Below are 21687 nucleotides of genomic sequence, written 5' to 3' on the forward strand. Positions count from 1 at the left end.
CTATAGTTTACTATTTTCCGTGAAGACCTGGTTAGATTTTTTGACTTGCTTATTTACTATAACTATTTTTTCACCCATTAACGGGTAAAAAAACACCCATTTTTTAAGTGAATAGGGAAGCTATAAATGGGTATTTTTTTACTCATTATTATTTTTTAAATTTACCCCTTTTGTGACAGAAACAGGTTTTATTTGAAAATGGGTGTTTTTTTACCCATTGATGGGTATTTGCAAACAACCGTGTATCGCTTTTGACAACACTGCCCACAAGCGGTCGGGAACGGTCGGATGGTTTTTGCTTTTTTCTAATAGCATGAAATCAACCAATCAGCAGCTGGTCCGTTTTGGCCCCATATCGAGCTACGTATTGACTGGTCTCGTTTCAGGAGGAGTCATACGATGCACAGTGCAGCGCAGCTACACTGTCGGGGCAAACAGGCGGCGTTTGTTGAAGAAAACCACAAGAACGCTAACCGGGAAGTGCTACATCTGCGGAAGAAGAAGACATACGAAGAAAGATTGCAAGAAAGCGAAACGGAAAGGTTCGAAGTGATGAATACAGTGTTTGGGATGAGCGTGTTCAAGTTGGACTCTGGATCAAATGAACATCTCGTAATTTCGAAATAGTTTTTCGTATCGCTGAAGCCAGCTCCCCAGACGGTTATCATCAAGGATGGGCAATTTCTAGAAGCCAGGAAGATTGGTATTGTGGTACCTTGTGGTATGCACATAATAAATTATTGTATTTATTACTCTATTACGTTTAGCGTGTATGTTTACATTGAGTATCTGTCATATGTGGAGAAGTTGTTATTGTTGTCTAGAGTGTGAATCATTGTATGTAATATTGAAGTATCGGTAATAAAGTGTATACAAATAATGAATACAGTTGTGTTGAATAATCATTACAGAGAAAGATTCTCACATTGGCGACGAGAACGGTGAACAGTGCATGTGAAATTAGTTTAATTTCGGTTCGGGAAGTGTTGTCTTTGGAAAAAGAAAGAGATGAGTGGTGTGTGTGGTGCATGCAGAGTGGTGATGACCTCCAGGTGATGACTTGTGATTGAATTTCAACATTGGAATCAAAAAGGTAAATATTGTGTATTAACTGTTCAATATGAATCAAACAATCTATTTGTACCTTCGACTAATGACAATGATCAACCTGTGAGAGATTTTGATGGTGATCGGTATTGTTTAGTTCAAATCGATGACAATCACTATTGTCAGATAAAGAAATAAAGAACTGGGAAGAAAATCTAAGTTTTGTTGATGTGATATTGATACTCGTTGAATGGGGTTGTTGTCCTAAATCTAGACTTAAATGCTGAATGATGAATGAAGTATTGATTTGTTAACCGGATGGTCGAGGAAGGCGTAGAGGTGAAACAATATTTTGAAATCAAATTTTGCCGTTGCTGTTAAAAGCCAGTGAAGGCGATGAAAGCCAATGAAGGCGATTAAAGCTAATGAAGGCGACATTCTTGAAATAGCCGTAAAAGGCGGAAAGGATTACAGATAGAAAAGCCGTTGAAGGCGGAAAGCAGGAAAAATGTTATAGGCAGAAGAGCCGACTAAGGCGAAAAACTGTCGATGGCGGAAAGATCCGTCGGAGAGCGCAAAGCTGTTGAAGGCGGAAAAAAAGCCGTTGAAGGTGGAAATGCCGTTGAAGGCGGTAAGACCTGCAAGGCAGATATAATCGATTCTTTGTAGAGCCGTATAAGGCGAATTGTGTAATTAAAAATTAAAGTACTAAAAACGCAAATTTCGTAAGAAACAGATTACCAGCCAACGCAGATTTAAGGGCTGTTTGCAGATCAGAAGGAATTTCTCGGCCTATCTTGATGCATTGGAAATTCCTTGGGTGAAACGCTCAAGAAACCGTTCTTCCTTCGATCGCAGCACGCAGTTGCGAAGAAATGACAGTTCAAATGGCAGTCACCGTAGAAAGTTTCTGCCAGGAATCGTTCTAGAAGTTTCTTGAGCGATTTCTCTTGAACTCCAATCTGGGCTTTATAGTAAAATTGAACTATTAAAAATGAAATTTCACACCAATTAAGTGGCAGCTGAGAAGGCGAAAGTCAAAACTAAACTTTAGGCTAAGCGTGACTAGAAAAACAGGAACGAATAGTATTTGAATATGTTCCAAATGCGAATATAACTGAGCAGATACTGAGGTTGTTGTTGACCCACCTCAGGTGATATATATTGCTCAGTAAAGTATAATAAGTCTACGAGACGTTAAAAGGGTTGGCTCTTGAAACCAAATTAACATGAAGACATGATTTAACTAATGCTTTGTCCTCTCTTACAAGACTAAAAATGTAACTTCAAGAAAATTAACATCAATGTGTGAGAATAATTAAACTGTCTTGGTAGTTTGCAAGATAGGAAGTCAAAATGACAGTTAAAGCATTCGTTGAAGCTAGACGACATATTCAGAGCAGTTGCTAACCACTAACCTTTTAAATATCATGCTAGTCAAATGGCTAGTTGAATTGGATATTAAAAAAAAATCGAACAATAAAAAAATGAAACTTTTAGGCTTAACTAGAAGTCTCATGAGTTCGAGTAAAAAGCGCTTTATAACCTATTGAAAGCCACTAAATGTTTATGCAAATCAAATACAGTGAGTTCTTGAGTAATCACTTCTGAAGTCTTTGAATATGAAATGTATCGGGTGTGGCCAGGAGGGACATTTTGACTTATGATGCCTATAACTGGATATATATATGTAGTGCCATTTTTGCTAATGAGTGGGCCATCTTGCCAAGAACTGTGGAACAAGTTAGAAAACAAGGTACAGCTGTACGCTCAACAACAAATTCTGCACAATAATTTCCTTACAGGAAGAGACAAATTTTGATCAGTTAAAGAAGTATTGAAACTGTTATTGAGGAGAATAACGTACAGTATATCAAAAGCACAAGATATTGGAATAATAAAAGATAATCATTTCTGTAACTACAGGAATAGATATATCTAATGAAAGTTAGATTATGAGGTTTGTTTTTCAGTCGAGCTTATTAATGCAAAGAGGTACCATTTACTAACATGTTACCTTGTTTGAATATCAAGTTGAATATTTAGATTTCATACACTGAAAAAACTTCAAATATTGTATGCATGTGTCGCACACATAGATTTTTGCAATTTGTCTTAGATAACCCTTTTCATGTGTAGATACACATAGTTTATATAAGGTCCATCGATTTTATGTGTGATTCAGCGTGGAAAACGAGTATGTGTGTACAAATAAAAATTATATATCAAATCCATGGATTTTTACCAATAAAAATGTGTGTACATGTATAAGTGATATGTGTGTTAATAAGTTCATTGATAATTTGAATAAAAACGTGCTTTAAATTGTTTCTGTACATAGAAATGAATCGTAGAGGCAAGCGTAAGGTGCATCATGACACAGACAATCATGGGCAGTGTGCACTATGTCAGACTTGTAAGCGTTAAAAAAATGAGGATGTATTTCATCGAAAAAATGTGAAATAAGTGATATGATAGACAGATGATTGGGCTTTGCAATAATGCAGAATATTCTAGTCCGATCCAACGAACTGAGAATATTATCAATATGATGAGCATGTGTAGAAAATCAGAATTACTTAAAGATAAAAAATTCTAAATTTTGACGGTACACTCAATGCGAATAATTTGGAAAAGGCTTGTTGAAATAGCTTCATTAGGTATCTAGAGTGAGAACATAACATGTTGAGGAGCTTTTGCAATATTTTGGAGGTACACCATTTAAATCAGTCCTACAGTTCAGAACCCAAAAGAGCGACATCAAAGGAACACATTTTTGGGTTTGTAATGTTAAAATAGGTTTGATTGAGCACGAATCACCAGTTAATGCGGGAAAATATGCATCGTAGAATGTAAACCTTTTGAACGACCAAACCGTAAAAATAAACTCATTCAGTTTGAAAGGTAAATGGAAAATCATGAGAATTCCGAAATTATCGGAAACATGATTCCTAAAAAACGTGGACACCTATATAGGTGAACCGTCGAAAAGTGCTCCAATAAGATGATCGATTTATTTTGTTATCTGGAGAAAATTGCTTTGTATATAATAATTGGCTACTATCATTACATTTTCGGTTGGAAGCCGAAGTCACTGGCGGTGCGAAAATTGATGTTTAACCTACTTATAAACATAGCAACTCGATTTAGATTGATGCTAATTTCAGCTCTAAAGTAGCTGATTGATGCGCAATACCAGCAACCGGTTCAAATTTACGTCACAACTGCAACTTTGCATGTGCTTAAATGCGTGACTTCGATTTGGTACTGCGACGATGATGCTTGTATTAAGAATTTGAGATAATTATAGGATTACAACATGAAAAACAAAACAAAGAATGAATATGAATATTCTACTATACTTTCAAACAGCTAGTGCGAGTTTTGTGAACAATATGTATTAAATATAATTCAAAAACTGGATGTTTTCAAATTTTCAAATTACTATTTAGCTAAAACTAGTATTACAAATATTGCTTTGGACAAGTATTTAGAAAACAAAATCTGAAAAGCCAAACTTCTGAATATATTCTGAATAAAAAACGAGTTCCAGCGAAGTTCGCTAAAAAAACATAAATTGAAATAGTGTTTGTATGACACTTGGACACTTTGGATCGAAAACGAGTTAATGGATATTGATAATTTTTCCACTGTAACATTCGTAATATTAGTAAAAAAATGTCTGAATAATAATCTGAATATACATACCTTTTGTATGAGATTCTTCTATGAAAGGACATGTCAAAAAAAAAAATCAGTGGGCAGTATACAATGTTTGCATGCTAACTGTCATTGAAAACATTTGAGAAGAGGAAAGCAATTCAATTAATTCATCAGCAAAGGTAATATTTAGCTTGACACTTAGTATTAAAAATATTTTGGGATTTGGGAAAATACTTGGGTCAAAATAATATTTCTTTTTAGGTACAACCATAAGTAACGGCCAAGTAATTTACCAAAATGCCGAGCAGAGATGGATGACCAAATGGATGACTGTACTACTAATTCTGATGTGAGACTAAAGCGAGACGTTCATAAACTGAGGAGACTATAAGCGAAAACAACGTGGAGTGACCTTGCTGCGGATCTGGAGAAAAAACGAGATGTGGTACCTTGTGGTATGCACATAATAAATTATTGTATTACTCTATTACGTTTAGCGTGTATGTTTACATTGAGTATCTGTCATATGTGGAGATGTTGTTATTGTTGTCTGGAGTGTGAATCATTGTATGTAATATTGAAGTATCGGTAATAAAGTGTATACAAATAATGAATACAGTTGTTGAATAATCATTACAGAGAAAGATTCTCACAGGTATCATTCCAGGATCAAGTAACCTTGGAGTCCCATTGCACGTCAAGGATGTCTTGTACGTTCCAAGCCTTCATTTGATGTTGGTGACAATTTGATGTCGGTTAAGAAGCTAGCGAAGACAGTTATGTTCAACAGCAAGGTGGCGAAGTTGAAGCTCAATGTAAAACCCATTGCGACGGCCTATGTACGAGGAAATCTGTACAAGCTTGAAATTGAAGTCCCGGAGAAAGCTACGAACCTGTGCAGTGCGGACGTAACCATTCTGTAGCACCGGCGACTAGGTCACTTGTGTGAAAATGGATTGAAGGCGATGGTGCGAGAAGACTTGGTCAAAGGACTGAACTTCAAACCCGAGAAGCTCAAGTTTTGTGACGTCTGTGTTCAAGGTAAGATGTGTCGAGAACCTTTTGACAGGACGCGAGGACGAGCAACAAGACCATTCGGATGTCTGTGGACCGGTAGAGCCTGCGTCTTGGTATGGTTGCCACTATTTTGTCAGCTTCATCGACGACTATTCGCACTTTGCGATGGTGTTCCTCCTGATGAAATAATCGCAAGTTTTATATCGAAGATGACCATCGATCAGGGACGTGAATACTGCTCCCGAAACCAGATGAAATTAAATAAAGAAAAAGGTATCCAAATAAAGGCGACGGTGGCATACTTCCCCCCGCAAAACGGGATGGCGGAGCGGTTCAACCGAACCCTGATGGAAAGTCCGGACCATGTTCATCGACTCGAAGATGCCCAAAGCAATGCAATTTGGGGAGTACTGTTCTGACAGGTATGTTTTTAGTTAACAGAAGTCCTACAGCAGACTGCATTTCAATCCCATAGGCGATATCCGTTTGCGGCATATCCAATCATCACCAGTCCACGGCCTTTTGCATCTAGCTTCTTGCCTTAAAACTACTTTTATTCAAAGACGACTGTTACATGTATAGTGCGATACTCGAGTAAGGCGGAAGTCGTAATGACATTTTAGATCTGACGTAGCATCAATCGCATGACAGTCCAGCTGTCAGGAAAGAGCCCAGTGGTAAAGCGAGGCGACGGTCAGTATGAGACCGTGCTCCCAGCTCTGCTCCATTCGCCTCAACATCTCCCCCGTAAATCTGTTGGTACAGGTTGAATCGCGCAGGCATCCTTCTAATGCGCGAAGAACGTCGAGGCTGCTGTACTACAGGTGTGCTTGACCTTGCTGACTCGATGTTGGAGGACTTGGTTGATGGTGCTTGAGTTGAGGGGATCGGAAGGACGGCCTGGCTTGAGGTATCTTCCGACGGAGGTGATATCGACGGAACATCCATATAGCCGACCGAGGTAGGCGTCGTTGAATGTCCAGATGTTGGTGGTTGGTTTGGTTCCTGCAAGGTCCATGCTGCCAGTAGGACATCCAAAGGTAGGGCTGAAGGTTTTCTTGGCTAGTATTAACCCTTTATAAGGCAGAGAAAACTAGAAGAGTTGTCAACGCATACTATTATGGAAATGATTATATACATGATTACATGTACAAAACAATTTTTGTTTGAAAGAAACTCTCAAAAATCTAGGTGGCAATATAGTTGCCACTGCCCGTTAAGCCCAAAAACGCTGGTGGCAATATAGTTGCCACTGCCCGTTCACCCCAAAATTGAGCTTTTGAGGTGGCAATATAGTTGCCACTGCCCGTTTAGGCCACCAGCGCTGGTGGCAATATACTTGCCACTGCCCGTTTGGGGTACTTTTCTTCTTTTGACTTCGACAAAAAGCCGGTAAAGAGATTTTAGAGGGGATCAGGGCTTAACCCATAATATAAACTGTGTAGTTAAGCTCATGTCAACCCATAATTTGATTATTTCTTAAAATATTTACAAAATCTATAATTTTACAATAAGTTTGAGCTAATTTTCTTCACGCGGTCAAATTTAGCCATTTTTGAGACTACAAATGGCTCCCAAATTGTTGTTTAAGCATTGTTTGGTACTAAAAAAATGCCAGGCGTTGTTAGTAATCCCAATTTTGCGTAAACATAAAAAAAAGTTTGAAATATATCGTTATAAAACAGAAAAAAATACAAACAGTAGGTGGCAATATAGTTGCCACTGCCTTATAAAGGGTTAAATCTATGGTACTATTATCCATCTCAACAGTTTCCTGCAACGACCTGGCATCGATTATGAAGAAGCGTTCGCTCCTGTGGCTCGTTTGGCAACAGTTCGTGTGGTACTCGTGGTGGGTTTACGGTATGATTGCCATGTACATCAAATGAATGTGAAGATGGCCTTCCTCCATAAAAACCTGAAGAAAGAGCTATACTACATGGAGGTACCGGATGGAATCAAATCAACACCAGGAACCGTTTGCAAGCTATTGAAGTAAATTTATGGAAACGGTGCTGGAATGAAACATTCAAAGCGGTGTTGCTGAAACTCGGATTTTCAAGGTCGAAGAGAGATTATTGCCTGTATACTTCCACAAACAAGGATGATGAAGTCTACCTGGAGTTGTATGTGGATGATCTACTAATTGTTGGAAGAAACATCCGAACTATTAAAAAGCTGAAGCAACAACTATTTCGTGAGTTTGAAATGTCGGTCTGCGGTGAGGCGAGATTCTCTTTGGGCATGAAAATGGGCTATGACCGCAAAAGAGGGATTCTGAAGCTGTCTCAGGAGAACAACACTCAGAATATTCTGAATAAATTCAAAATGACAAGCTACAATGCGAAAACGGCTATGGAAAAGGGACTGCAGTCAAGCCGATCTGGATATAGTACTCGAGAGCTTTCAGAGAGCTGCTAGGAAGCGTGATGTACCAGATGCTTTGTGTTATACCTGACCTCTGCTTCCCGATGCCGTTACCTAGGCCGTTACCAGCAGAACTCGGTGGACCATCATCGGATGGCCCTGAAGCGCGTTATGAGATACCTGGACGGCAGGCTTGTCCGCACTGAGCGCATGAAAATTCTGCTCTTTTGATTTACACCACCAAAACCATCGTATCAATGCAATCTTCCTACCTTATCTGATAGAAGGATGTTGAAATATCGTAAATGTCATTTGGAACTGTCAAAAAATCGCACCGCAGTGCCGCACTGAGCGTGCAAAGAGAAAATCACTGGGGTGAATTCACCCGGGTGAAATTCTCTTTGCGCGCACAGTGTGGCACTGCGGTGCAATTTTTTGACAGTTCCAAATGACATTTAGGACATTTCAACATCCTTCTATCAGATAAGGTAGGAAGATTGCATTGATACGATGGTTTTGGTGGTGTAAATCAAAAGAGCAGAATTTTCATGCGCTGAGTGCGGACAAGCCTGCTGGACGGTACTACTTAGTTTGGCTTGCTGTAAAGTGTAATAAGTCCTCGTCATCACTAACTGGATTTGCATTCAGCAGATTAGGCATCCGATCAAGTGGACCAAAAATCTGTGACTGGCTTTGTCTTCAAGGTATTTTGATTAACCGTATCGTGGGCTAGCAGAAAACAAGTAACTGTTTCTACTTCGTCGGTTGAAGCGAAATGCGTGGCCCTCAGCGCCGCTGTCAGTGAAGCGATTTGGTTGGGCGGAATCCTGGAAGATCTAAACTGTAACTCGACGATAGAACCAATCCCAATATTTGAGGACAATCGTGGATGTATCGGAATTGCAAAGAACATGGAATCTAAACGGATCAAGCATCATTTCCTGAGAAACCACGATGCGTTGAGATTGTGGAAAGTTATCGAGCCGGCTTCATCGACGGCCGCTCGATAACGGACCAGATCTTCTCCGAGGGGCAAATCCTCCAAAAATTCTGCGAATAACAGGTTCCAACGCACCACTTGTTCATCGGCTTCAAGGCGACGTACGAGAGTATAGACAGTTTATAGACGTTCGAATCTCGCCGGGGACTACTCGTTTACAGATGTTCAAAACTCGTTGGAGACAACGAAGTGTTTGGGTGCTTCGGATCATCTTTGACGGTGTGCAGAATGGGGGGTGACAATGTGTGGCAGCGAAAGATAAACCACAAGCTCGTTGCACTCAACGGCGAACCTACCATGCAGAAGCTGACAAAAAAAAACTTGAACTGTGTATCTTACCAGATGCCACTCAACTCAATTCATTTGTCCAGTCGAAAGAAAATCATCTTCATCATCAACTTCCGTAGACAAGTTCTCTCGACTGCTCTATGGTTTGGAACTGTCTCTACACGTAAAAGGATATTTCTTTCCAATAACGACTAGTAAAGCCTGCAATTCGATTGAATAGTTGTTTGGAGTTTATTTGATGTTCCAATGCAGGTCTGGATGTCTGTTGGAGGTTCGGGCTGTGAAGATGATTGAAACAATCTATGAAGTCCTAATCGTTGCGTTCCTGCTAGGTAATAAAGGAATTCTGAGTGTTCAGGTAAGAATTGTTTTACCATATTTTTTTTTTCGTTTGTAGTGAGATGCCTATTGATTGATGTTTTGTAACAATATAATGCTCTGTTTCTCTTCACATCTGATTTAGTTATAGGTAGCAGTTATGCTTTGTTGTCATACAGTTTTTTTTTACTTTGTAATTCATAGATATGGGTGAAGCTTTTTAATACGCAATATTTCTTTCAAAGAAAGGAAAATTAGATGACTCTTCTAAATTTTGTTTGTTTTTCTCATTTTTTTGTAATGATTAATGGCAATGTTAGCGACATTTTTTCGAAAGAAATGGGCAGGCAATTCCTTCTCTCGCTTTTTGATTGGTTAATGGATTTTTAGTGTTTTTATGTTACAAAATTAATAAAACAAAAATAAATCTTATCATTTTGAGCATTGATGTTCGCATTTCTAGCATTCCTTTTGACTCGATCATTCGCTCAGGCGCACGTACAATTGAATAAAAACAGACCATTTGTCATATAACTAACCTAAATTGATCTACTATCGCATTGTTAAAGTATACTGTAATAATAATGTTTTCTTGGTTAACGATACGGCGAATTGGAGTTCGTACCTTCGTTAGCTCATCAAATCAAGAAAGCAGAAACTTTCTGAAACAAGCAACAGAGCAGTTGATCGTTTTGCACATTTACCAGAACGAATACATAAGTAATAATTTATCGTAATCTTACACGTTAATTGATTTCATTAGGTTCTGAACTCTGAATGCTTAGTGGCAGGTGCGCCCTACTATCTCATTCATAGTAGCTTTCTATGTTTCAAGTTTTTGCACTTCTTATCTTAAGGAATTTATTTAGATATTTACAGGAGTTTATGCATCGTTTGTTGTCCGTCAACATTTGTCAACACAGTTTTGCATTTGTGGCCACTAACGTGCACAGTTGACTGTTTTAAAACTCGATACTAATATCGCTTACCATTACGACTTGCGTATCTTTTTGATTCGATGATGCGTTGTGATCAACACTGTAAAAATGACATGGATTTGTTGTTTGTCAATTGAAGCAGTTTTGATGGCAGAGCTGTTACAACAGTTTCTTAAATACTGGTCGCAATGTTCGAAACTTCCGAAATTGAGTTCAGTGTAAATGAAAACTTTGTTAAATAAAACCTTAAGCTTTCTTTGTGCTTAGAGAATAAAACATAAAGATGAAATAGACTAAGAAGTCAATGAATTTAATAAATGTAAAAAATTAAAGCAAAGTCACAATATACCTAGTTAGAACAAAAACTAGCAACTATGAATCTTGAATCCACGATAACTGATTCTTACGACAGATTCACAACGCGTTTGAGTGCATGACCTTTTCTTCTAGGAAATCTCTGCGGATTTCAGAATTCGGCCAGAATAAGTAATGACGAATCTACGACATAACAGCTCTGCAATAAACTTGAAGATACTCACCTACGCATAGAGCGTACTTTCAATATAGCTAGTTGGAACAAATCCTTCTTCCCATCCATTGGGACCACATAACCGCCGCACTCGGGTCCAACCGTCTCCCTGGTCCAGTTCTATTACCAGCAGTTCCTCACCCTCCGACATTGGAATGCTTCCTTCGCTCGTCGCTGAAAGATTCAAAATTAACCACGTCAATCATACAGATATTTCGATTCCAATGAATCAACACAATTTACCATCAAACGGATACAGGGCTTTGCAGGTTCCTAGAGGTGGTAAAGCTTCCGCTTCGTAATACATTTCGTCGTTGATGGGCTGATCGTTGGTGCTACCCTGACCGGAACCGGGCAGTGACGTGTGGGACGTCCCGAGACCACTTTCCGGACTGGCTGAACTACTGCAATGGGTCAAGGATGGGGAAAGTTAGAAAGGTTTGGGCGACTATGATTTTCTTAAAATGGCTCGCATTCCTTTGGCACGCATGCAGGTTACTCGGTGAGAATGGAAACAATGCAAAAGCGAAAGTTTTTCGAGAAACGCTACTGAAATGGGTGATATGTTACAAAAGGGGTGATATGAATACATATTCGTAAACAAAGATAGTGGTAGATCCCCACACGAAATCGACTGTGAGTGATAGTATGATAATCAGATTGTCGTCAGTTAAAAAGGTTCGAAAAGGAGGACGTTCTAGGCGGTCTAACAGCTTTCGCTCCCGATTCAAATGCAGAACGTCCTGGGTTCAATCCTTGGTCTGTCCATTTTTTTATCTTTTTCTTTTTTCTCCGAGCATTTCTGTCAGCTTGCATTTTGATCCAATGACTATATGCCCTATTTTTCTTAGTTTGTGTCTTTCTATCAATGAGAGTAGGTATATTACGCATTACGTGATATTACAGTAAGGAGAAAAACGTAAACACAAACAGTGACGTCACTATTCAAGTTCTTATGGGAGCTAGCTTTGCTTGTAGTTGTGTTACGTTTTATAACAAAGCTTTGTATGCCGAAATCTTGCGACGGTGGCGGCGTCCAGAAGATCAGTTCTACCCATACAGGAGTTGAAAACAGTCTCGAGAAACATAAGCTCAGCATACAAAGAAGTGAGTATGGCAGTGAGAAAGCAATGCGATTTGGAATAGAAGGCGTCGAGATAACGGTACGCTTGAGAAGAGGATCGTTCGAAACGAAGGCAGCGTCGATAAAGCTTCCAGTAGACACAGCCAACAAAGCGATGACAACCGGTTGAATGAAAGTCAGATATGCAGTATGCCAACTGAGGTAATTCCCGCAATCAAGGAGAAGGAATCAACAAAAGTAAGCTGTGTAGATGTTGTGGTCAAGAAGGTCATAAGGTGCAAGACTGCAACGCTAAACAATGATATCTGTTTTGTACTGGCAAAAGTCGCAATAGACCCTCGACGGAAGACCCTAGATGCCCGGCCTTCAACTAGGCAAAGAGTGGGCTTTCAAAGGCTTCCGCTTAGCAAATTTTCAGCATTTTATCATGAAAAAATAAATCTCACTTAGGGGGGCGAAAATGTTTTTCGCTAGCTCCAAGGGGGCGAAACCTCCTAAAAGTTTGGGAAACACTGCTCTAGACCTTCTGCGGAAAGCATGAACTAGAGGGTTTACGACGAATACTCTCACAGCAATCACCAGGAGGGCCGGTATTGGAGTACGGTCACGGAGTACACAGATTGCAGGACATGCAGGAGAGAAGAGTGTGAGCATAATCAAAGACGAGTTCATAGCAGCAACCAAAAAGATGAAGGTGAAGTGTTGAAAACAGATACCAAGGCCAACTTATATGTCCCGGAGATGTGTGTCCTGCAGGTGTGGGACATTCTCCACCTTTGAGGAAGAAACGTAAACAGGTACATACTGCTACCAAAACCGGCATGCTCGGTGGTAAGCCAGGTTCGTTCCGGCCAATAGACTGACTATTGACGAAGACGTTGGCCAATAGACTGACTATTGACGAAGACAAATGTTGAGGACTATGTATTGACGTTAATAGACTGACGTCTTTCGCAGAAGAAGAACAGTGCCTGTCGAGGATGCAATTTGAATTTCGAAGAATGAAGTGAACACTTTGAATAGCGCAAGCCCTTGCTGCAGCGCTGCCTGACTACCTCTGCAAGATTCTCAGTAGCTACTTCGACAACCTGACTCTGTGCTATACTACAAGTGCAGGCCAGATGAACGTTCCGATACGTGTGGGTGAGCGTCCCGCTGGGATCTATCCTGGGTCTGACGTTGTGAAACGGAATGAACAACGGTGTTGTTGACAATGTAGCTACCAGTGCTTGGATCTGAGTAAATATGAAAAATACGATCAGTTATCAGCGCGAACCACCACTACGAACAAACACGCACAGAGAGCAAAGAAAAACCGAACCAACTGCGATCGCTGTACCTCATCGGTCAGTTGGCTGATGAAGCAAGCTGATTGGAGACCATTCGTTATCACTTGCTGCGATGAGGAAGAGCATGTGAAAATGATTCAGTGGATTTATTTGTTGCTCAAAACTCAAAATTGTTGATCAAAAGTGTATTTATTGCCGTATACACCAATGAAGAGAAAGATTCAGAGAGTCACACAGCGCTGAATAATCGTTTCTCACTCTCAGTAATAATTTTTATTACTCCTGCTCTCACTTGCTTCCGAAACATGTCAGTCAATGAAGACACATAGCTACCGCTTTGGGCTGAAAAGCGCCGGTCAAAGAAGAGCAAATTTTGCTTCGTTCAAGCCTCAGTCTTCAAGCACTGGTAGCTACCAACTGGCGTTAAATTTACGATCAAAATCACGTTGGTGATAGTTATATTGACACAAATTGTCACAATAAAAAATGTTAATTTGAACTTTTTATAAGAACTTGTAATGCTACCGCTTTTAACGACTTAGAATTTGAGAAGAACGCAAATAAGAAACATTTAAGATGAACATAAACATTGAAACAAGAAAACAAAAGGATTAATTCGCACACTGCACAAACATGCAATCACAATGTAAAAATGATTTGGTTAGTTACATGAACATGACTCCAATATCTACTAATCGATTCAATGTATGACTGATGAACGAATGCAACGGAAAACTATATGGTCTTTGGTTGATTTGGATGAGGAAAAGAAACGAATAATGAGTAACGATATCAAACAGTGGATAAATATGATATGGGAATGAACAAGGTACGATGCAGAAAAAATGGTTTTTCGCCAAGAATGGAAATCTGTGTGTATAATAAAATTGTAAGAATTCAAGTTATACCCGTTATTGTTAATATTAAGCCCATTTTGCGCTTGCTGTACACTACTCTCTGATGCTGACCTGCTTAAACTGCCAGCGTCGTGGTCGGGGTGATCTTCGCCGTGGTCATCATTGTGGTGGTCGTGGTGGTTGCTCCCGTTGGAATGTCTGTAATTTGAAAGGCTGGTTACGGGTTAGTTACCGGCAGTGGACTTACATGAACTCTGGTTTCTCGGGCTCGTTGATTCGCACTTACCTGGACGACCGTTGCCCGTTCTGTATCACCCGGTTCGCTTGTGGACTGTGCTGCACGATGGTTTGACTGTTGGCTTGATCGAGCAGTTTCTGGTACCGCTGCAGTTCCATCCGCAGTTTGTCCAGCTTGTTGACCGATTCGTTCAGTTGTTCCTCCACAGATCGTGGATCGCCAAGCAAAGAGTTGGCTTCGTAGACTCCCTTCATCTTCATCAGTCCTTCGCTGGCGGCCTGCTCCTGCGCCACCTTCTGCTGCAGCTCTTGCACTTTCCCGGCCAGCTTTTTCCGCCTCTGCGTTGGAGGTAGATCACTGAAATCTTCCTTCATACCGTCCGTGGAGAGGTTGTTCTGGAATAGCAACGACAATGCATTAGTTGCTAGTGAGAGACGTTCTACACGCTCAAACGAAATCAAAGTTTAAGAGAGAATTGCTTCATGCAAAAACATTTTGGACAGTATTTTTTTTTATGTTAGTAAAATCAATTTACACGAAATACGTCACACTTCTATACTGTATTCCACACACACGCAACAGATTTAAGATTTTGATTAGTATTCAGAGCTATGGGATACCGAAAAACAAATTTAGAACGCCAGCACAGCACGGTTCATCAACTATTCTCTTCCGAGCTGATAACAAAGTAAAGATAAAACGAATATCAAAATCACGGTTATCGATTATTAGCATACCTTCACTTGGATGCAGGCTTCAACAATCTTCTGTTAATCGTACATACATTTGTGCATATCGAATCGAAATCAAGGTAGATCAATTTTGAATTTGGAATCAGTTTTTTTTTTGTTGTAGGGCCCAATCAGTTTCACCAAAAATCGAATTTAGAAGGTGGAGTTTTTAGAAACACGTAAACACGATACGGTGATTTGGTGAAGGTCGATGTTGACCGCAAAGGAAAAGAAGAAAGCAAAAAAGAGACACAATTAATATACACGGGAAATACAAATTTCACTCGAAGAAACACTTACTATAATCAAAGACAACCCTACCAAGCAGATTGACAAAGTTACCACGGGCTTCAACGCATGTTTTTTAAAGATAAGATCTGGGCGTGCAAAATTGACAAGCTGTAAGCAGCGATAACTTTTTCATGTGTCATATCTATGAATTGGTCCTTTTTTATTATCTTCCAGCATGATCGATAATTTTTGCTACTCATTTTCAATGTACTAACTTATTTAGACACCTGCGTTCCGCAGACGTCAATGTCCATTGGGGAAGAGATCTCTTTATTATTTATTATCAAGTTTCTCCGACAGTTAGTTTTCAGGAAAAAAGGTTTCACATTTTAATGGAAAATTGTAGACATCATTCTTAGATTCTATATCATTCCCCAGAAAACCATTCCCCAGAATACCAATCCCCAGAATTCCATTCCCCAGAAAACCATTTCCCAGAATGTACCATTCCCCAGAAATCCATTCCCCAGAATGCACCATTTCCCAGAAATCCAGTCCCCAGAATGTACCATTCCCCAGAAAAGCTTAATATACTCTGCTAAAAAGTTTAATTCGATACACAAACAGTAAAATGTTGATCATAATGATATGTTATACCCCGGACAGACACGTGATACGAGTATGATTCCTGTGCAACGGTACGCAGTGTCAAGAAAATTCTAACAAGACTGAATTGAACTGAGAGATTTTTCAGTATGGCACTCATTTCAAGCGTAATTGTACAGTGATTCTTGTATCACATGTGTGTCATAAGTATTATAGGCAAGGATTTTAACATTATAGTGTTGTTCGTGTACCACGAAAGTACGTCATCTGTTCAAGCGATCTATGACCGACCTTTCGTCAAATGCGTGAGGGGAATCCCCCTGCTGAACTGCAGTCCGACAATGATGACAGGTGTCATCATCGAACCCTTCGGAAAAGGCAAGATGGAGAAGGACAGACTTCCGATCCCTCGATTATAAAAGGCCTCGAGAAACGTCACCACGCTCTCTTTTGACATCTGACTGGATCACCCATGGAGCCATCTACCTTCGAGTGGAAATTATATTCTGTGTAGTACCGTAAAGTGAACTGAATTTGAACTAGTAGTTATTTTAAATTAGATGAAATAAAGTAAAGTGAAATGCAAAGTTGAATTTAAATAAAGTGAAACCAAAAACTCTAAAGTAAAACGAAGTGCAGTGATTTCGGAAGGGAAGAAACGAATTCCAAACCAAGGGTTGTTCTGGTCCCCGCAGTGGTTCTCAGTGCCGCAGTCCACCGTTCATCTGTGCTGCCGACAAAGTGGTCCTTCGAGCCGGATCTACCGTCGAACTCCGGAGATCCCCCCGCCTTTTGGAAGCTATCACCACGTGCCCGGCCAACCCAAGGTTTCCAAGTATTTGAGCCTCCATCGAACCTTCTGGAGCAGCGTAGACTACTATACAAGGCAAATTTTGCCTGTGATCAGGTAATTAGCATTCCCTTTCCTCTACTCCGTGCCCGTTTGAGCTACGCGGTCTGTGCTTTCCAGATCCGGCCTTATCGTTCCCAGCGATGTCCAACGACCGAAAAATCAAATCGCTGAAGACCCGGCAGAAGAGTTTGCTGACTTCGTTCTGCCTTATTACGAAGTTCGTCGACGAGTACTCGGAGGAAAGCAGCGCGCGCGAAGTGTCGGTCCGCCTCGAACATGTCGATACCATTTGGAAGGACTTCAACACCGTCCAAAATGAGCTCGAGACGTTGGACGAGTCCTCCCTCGATGATCACCTGAAACAGCGTGTTGAATTCGAATCTGCATACTTCAGGGTGAAAGGCTTCCTGCTTGCCGTCAATAAAAGTGATTTGCCGGCGCCTCGTACTCCGTTGACTCCTCATTCAACTGCACAAGGCCCTATGTCGTCGCATGTAAGGTTGCCCGACATCAAACTCCCCGTCTTCGCCGGAAATCTGGATCAGTGGCTGAACTTCCATGACCTCTTCGTTTCACTTGTCCACTCGTCGAACGAACTCTCTAGCATTCAGAAGTTTTATTATCTACGGTCGTCGTTGTCCGGAGATGCCTTGAAACTCGTGCAAACCATCGCACTCAGCGCCAATAACTATTTGGTTGCCTGGAACTTACTTCTGGATCATTATCAAAACCCCGTTCGTCTGAAGCAATCCTATGTCGATTCGCTGTTCGAATTTCCATCCGTTAAGCGAGAATCGGCAACAGAGCTCCACTCACTGGTGGAGAAATTTGAAACAAACGTGAAAATCCTCAAGCAACTCGGGGAGAAAACGGAGTTTTGGGACGTGCTGTTGATTCGAATGTTAAGCATCCGCCTTGATTCTACCACTAGAAGAGATTGGGAGGAGCATTCGTCCACGTTGAACGCCGTCTCCTTCAACGAGCTCACGAGTTTTATCCAGCGACGAGTCACCGTTCTCCAAACCATTGGGAAGACATCGAAACCTCAACAACCCCCAAACTCGATGAGAAAGCCTGCTCAACGCGTCGTAAGCAGCCACGGCGCAAGTCCATCCAACCTGCGGAAGTGCGTTGCTTGCTCGGACCACCATCCCCTGTACCAATGCGGGGTATTCTCCAAGCTTAGCGTTGACGAGAAGGAAAAGGAAGTCCGGCGTCACCAGCTATGCCGAAACTGTCTTCGCAAGGGACATCACGCTAAGGAGTGTTCATCTTCGAGTACCTGCCGCAAATGTAAGGGCCACCATCACACCCAACTCTGCCTTGGTTCAGCTCCTATCAACACCAAAACCACGGATACGCCTCAACCCAAAGACCACCAGCTGCAATCCGATCAACCATCTGCGTCCGTGTCAGCAACCGTTGGCGACCGTGCTAGCTACTCAGCTGCTGGCCGTGGATGCAAACGTGTTCTACTTGCAACAGCTATCGTCATCGTAGTCGACGACAACGGCACCGAACACCCTGCCAGAGCGCTGCTGGATTCTGGTAGCGAGTGCTGCTTCGTGACGGAATCGTTCTCCCAGGTAGTGAAAGCCCAACGCAAACGAATACATCTGCCTATTGCCGGCATTGGACAGTCGTCAACGGAGTCTCGCTTCAAATTCGCTTCAAAAATTCGCTCTCGTATCTCTGAGTTCAACGCCAACGTCGAACTGCTAGTATTGCCGAAGGTCGCTATTGACTTGCCCTCCGCCACATTTGACACGTCATCTTGGGACATTCCATCGGGAATCCAACTCGCTGATCCTGCCTTCTACCAAACCCATAAGGTCGATCTTATCCTCGGCGCAGAAGTCTTCTTTGATTTGTTCAAAGTTTCTGGAAGGATTCCACTTGGTCCAGGTCTCCCAACTCTCATCAACTCCGTTTTTGGTTGGGTTGTCTCCGGAAAAAGTACCCAAAGTCCAGCAGGTACACCCATCGTCGCTAACGTTGCATCTATCGCTGATCTGCATGACGCGGTTCAGAAATTTTGGACCCTGGAAGAAGACGGTTCACAGCCCTGTTACTCCGTAGAAGAAGCTGCCTGTGAAGAGCACTTCCGCCGAACGGTCACCCGGAACACTGAAGGTCGGTACATCGTCAGTCTGCCGATCAAAGAGGAAGTAATAGCCCAGCTCGGCGACAACCGTCGCACAGCCATTCGTCGTTTCCATTTGCTGGAAAACAAGCTCGCCCATACTGCTGAACTCAGCCAACAATATCGATCGTTCATGGATGAATACCTGGAATTGGGCCATATGGAGCGAGTAGAGGATCACCAACAACATCAGCTCCAATGTTATCATCTTCCCCACCATGCCGTCGTGCGAGAGGACAGCTCAACTACAAAAGTACGCGTCGTCTTTGACGCATCCTGTCGCACACCCAATGGACCTTCCCTAAACGACGCGCTCATGGTGGGCCCTATAGTACAAGATGATTTACGATCAATCACTCTGCGATCACGAATGCATCCAATTCTTATCAACGCAGATATCAAGCAAATGTATCGGCAAATCCTGACGGATGAAAGAAGCAACAGTCTCCAGCGCATAGTTTGGAGGACATCACCAGATTCTCCCCTACAAACCTACGAACTAAAAACCGTTACGTACGGTACCGCCAGCGCTCCTTTTCTCGCCACGCGTGTGCTGCAGCAGTTAGCCATCGATGAACGAAGCGACTTTCCAAAGGCGGCCGATGTCCTCTGCAACGACTTCTACGTGGATGACTTGTTCACAGGAGCAAACACGACAGACGAAGCCATCCAACTTCGGACGCAAATGGAATCTCTTCTCAAACGAGGGGGCTTAGAGCTACGGAAATGGGCCACAAATGAACCAGCCGTCATTCAGGATGTCCCGTTGGAGAACAGGGCACTCAAAACATCAATCGAGCTCGACAGAGAACAGTGCATCAAAACGCTCGGGCTACATTGGGAGCCTGGCACCGATGTCTTGCGATACAAAACTCAAATCGACCCACAATCGATCGACGGACTTACCAAACGCATCGCTCTATCGAATATAGCCCGCTTGTTCGATCCACTTGGGCTCGTTGGGCCAATAATAACCACCGCCAAAATCTTCATGCAAGACATCTGGACTCTCCTTGATGAAGAAGGAAAACCGTACAGTTGGGACAAGGAACTTCCGCAAACATTCAAGACTCGATGGGAAATCTACCAGACGCAACTTCCTAATCTCAACAAACTTCGGGTTCCACGCTGCGTTGTATTCTCTTCACCCACAACTTTGCAGCTGCACGTTTTCTCCGATGCTTCGGAGCACGCATACGGTGCGTGCGTCTACATTCGCTCAACGAACGCAACCGGTGGCGTAAAAGTAGCGCTACTAACCTCGAAGTCCAAAATTTCACCCTTGAAGAAGCAAAGTATCCCGAGACTAGAGCTTTGCGGCGCACTGATTGCAGCTCAACTCTACGAGAAGGTCGTAGCAGCTCTCAAAATCAAGGCAGAAACATTTTTCTGGGTAGACTCTACCGTGGTTCTCTGTTGGCTGAAATCTTCTCCTTCTACATGGGTAACCTTTGTAGCAAACAGAGTTTCTAAGATCCAGTTGGCCACAGAAAGCTGTTCCTGGAATCATGTGGCAGGTGTACAAAACCCAGCCGATCTAATCTCAAGAGGAGCAACAGCAGACAACCTTATCGCTAGTCACCTCTGGTGGAATGGTCCGGAATGGCTGGCAATGGACCCACGCAAATGGCCAGCAACACATCACAACCTGGTGGAATCCAATGAAGCTTTTTATGAGGTTAAGACGACTGCCAATACAGCGGGTCCAGTTTCAGAGGAACCATCTTTCATCGACCAATACGTGGCATTGCACTCCAATTACAACCGTATGCTGAGGATCACGGCGTATTGCCTTCGCTTCCTACAAAACTGTCGCCTACCACGCAGCGAGCACAGGACTGATATTCTCACTCCAGCGGAAATTAGTACAGCAGAGATGGCACTCGTCAAACTCGTTCAGCGGCAATTCTTCAGCAGCGAAATTGAACAACTCCAAAACGGAAAGGCAATCCCACCCAGGTCGCGATTGCGGTGGTTTCATCCGTTTCTCGACGCTCACCAAGTGCTTCGAATCGGAGGACGACTGGACCACTCACAACTACCCTTCGAAAGCAAACACCAAGCAATACTTCCTTCATCGCATCCTTTCTCGGCGTTGTTAGTCCAGTCCATCCATTTGCGTCAGCTTCATGCAGCTCCGCAGCTGCTCATCACGATCCTGCGTCTACGACATTGGATAATAGGGGCCAGGGACCTGGCCAAGAGAACAGTTCGGAATTGTGTCACTTGCTACAGAAACCGACCTAAACCGATACAACAGTTCATGGCGGAACTACCTGCTACGAGAGTAACTGCAACCAGACCATTCGCCACAACAGGAATCGACTACTGGGGGCCAATAAACATCAAACAACAACATCGAAGAGCGGCACCGAGGAAGGCATATGTGGCCGTGTTCGTCTGCTTCAGTACAAGAGCGGTACATATTGAGCTTGTGGCGGACCTCAGCACGGCAAAGTTCATACAAGCGCTACGACGATTTGTTTCC

General features: G+C 42.2%; 1 protein-coding gene and 1 long non-coding RNA gene across 11 annotated transcripts in view; one reads left to right on the plus strand and one right to left on the minus strand.

Annotated features, from left to right (window-relative positions):
- The first annotated feature begins 713 nt into the window (after positions 1-713).
- LOC134288370 (uncharacterized) lies at positions 714-5324 on the plus strand. The gene is made up of 2 exons (XR_009997925.1): positions 714-1093; positions 4972-5324. It is a non-coding gene; the product is annotated as an uncharacterized LOC134288370 (long non-coding RNA).
- A 4265-nt stretch (positions 5325-9589) lies between these two features.
- Positions 9590-21687, minus strand: part of LOC109422689 (formin-binding protein 1-like) — a 280364-nt gene continuing 268266 nt past the window's right edge. The window contains exons 7-12 of one of the 10 annotated variants that reach the window (XM_062853009.1): positions 15373-15399; positions 14684-15030; positions 14509-14595; positions 11411-11571; positions 11178-11341; positions 9590-10738 (exon numbers count right to left, since the gene is read on the minus strand). In XM_062853009.1, the coding sequence (XP_062708993.1) occupies positions 11178-11341; positions 11411-11571; positions 14509-14595; positions 14684-15030; positions 15373-15399 (786 nt within the window). In that variant the 3' untranslated portion in view covers positions 9590-10738. Of the gene's footprint in view, positions 10739-11177; positions 11342-11410; positions 11572-14448; positions 14611-14683; positions 15031-15372; positions 15400-21687 lie in introns of all 10 variants that reach the window. The other 9 variants (XM_062853003.1, XM_062853007.1, XM_062853002.1 and 6 more) reach the window with 9 other exon arrangements.

Source organism: Aedes albopictus, chromosome 2 (assembly GCF_035046485.1).
Source record: "Aedes albopictus strain Foshan chromosome 2, AalbF5, whole genome shotgun sequence".
Lineage (NCBI taxonomy): Eukaryota > Metazoa > Arthropoda > Insecta > Diptera > Culicidae > Aedes > Aedes albopictus.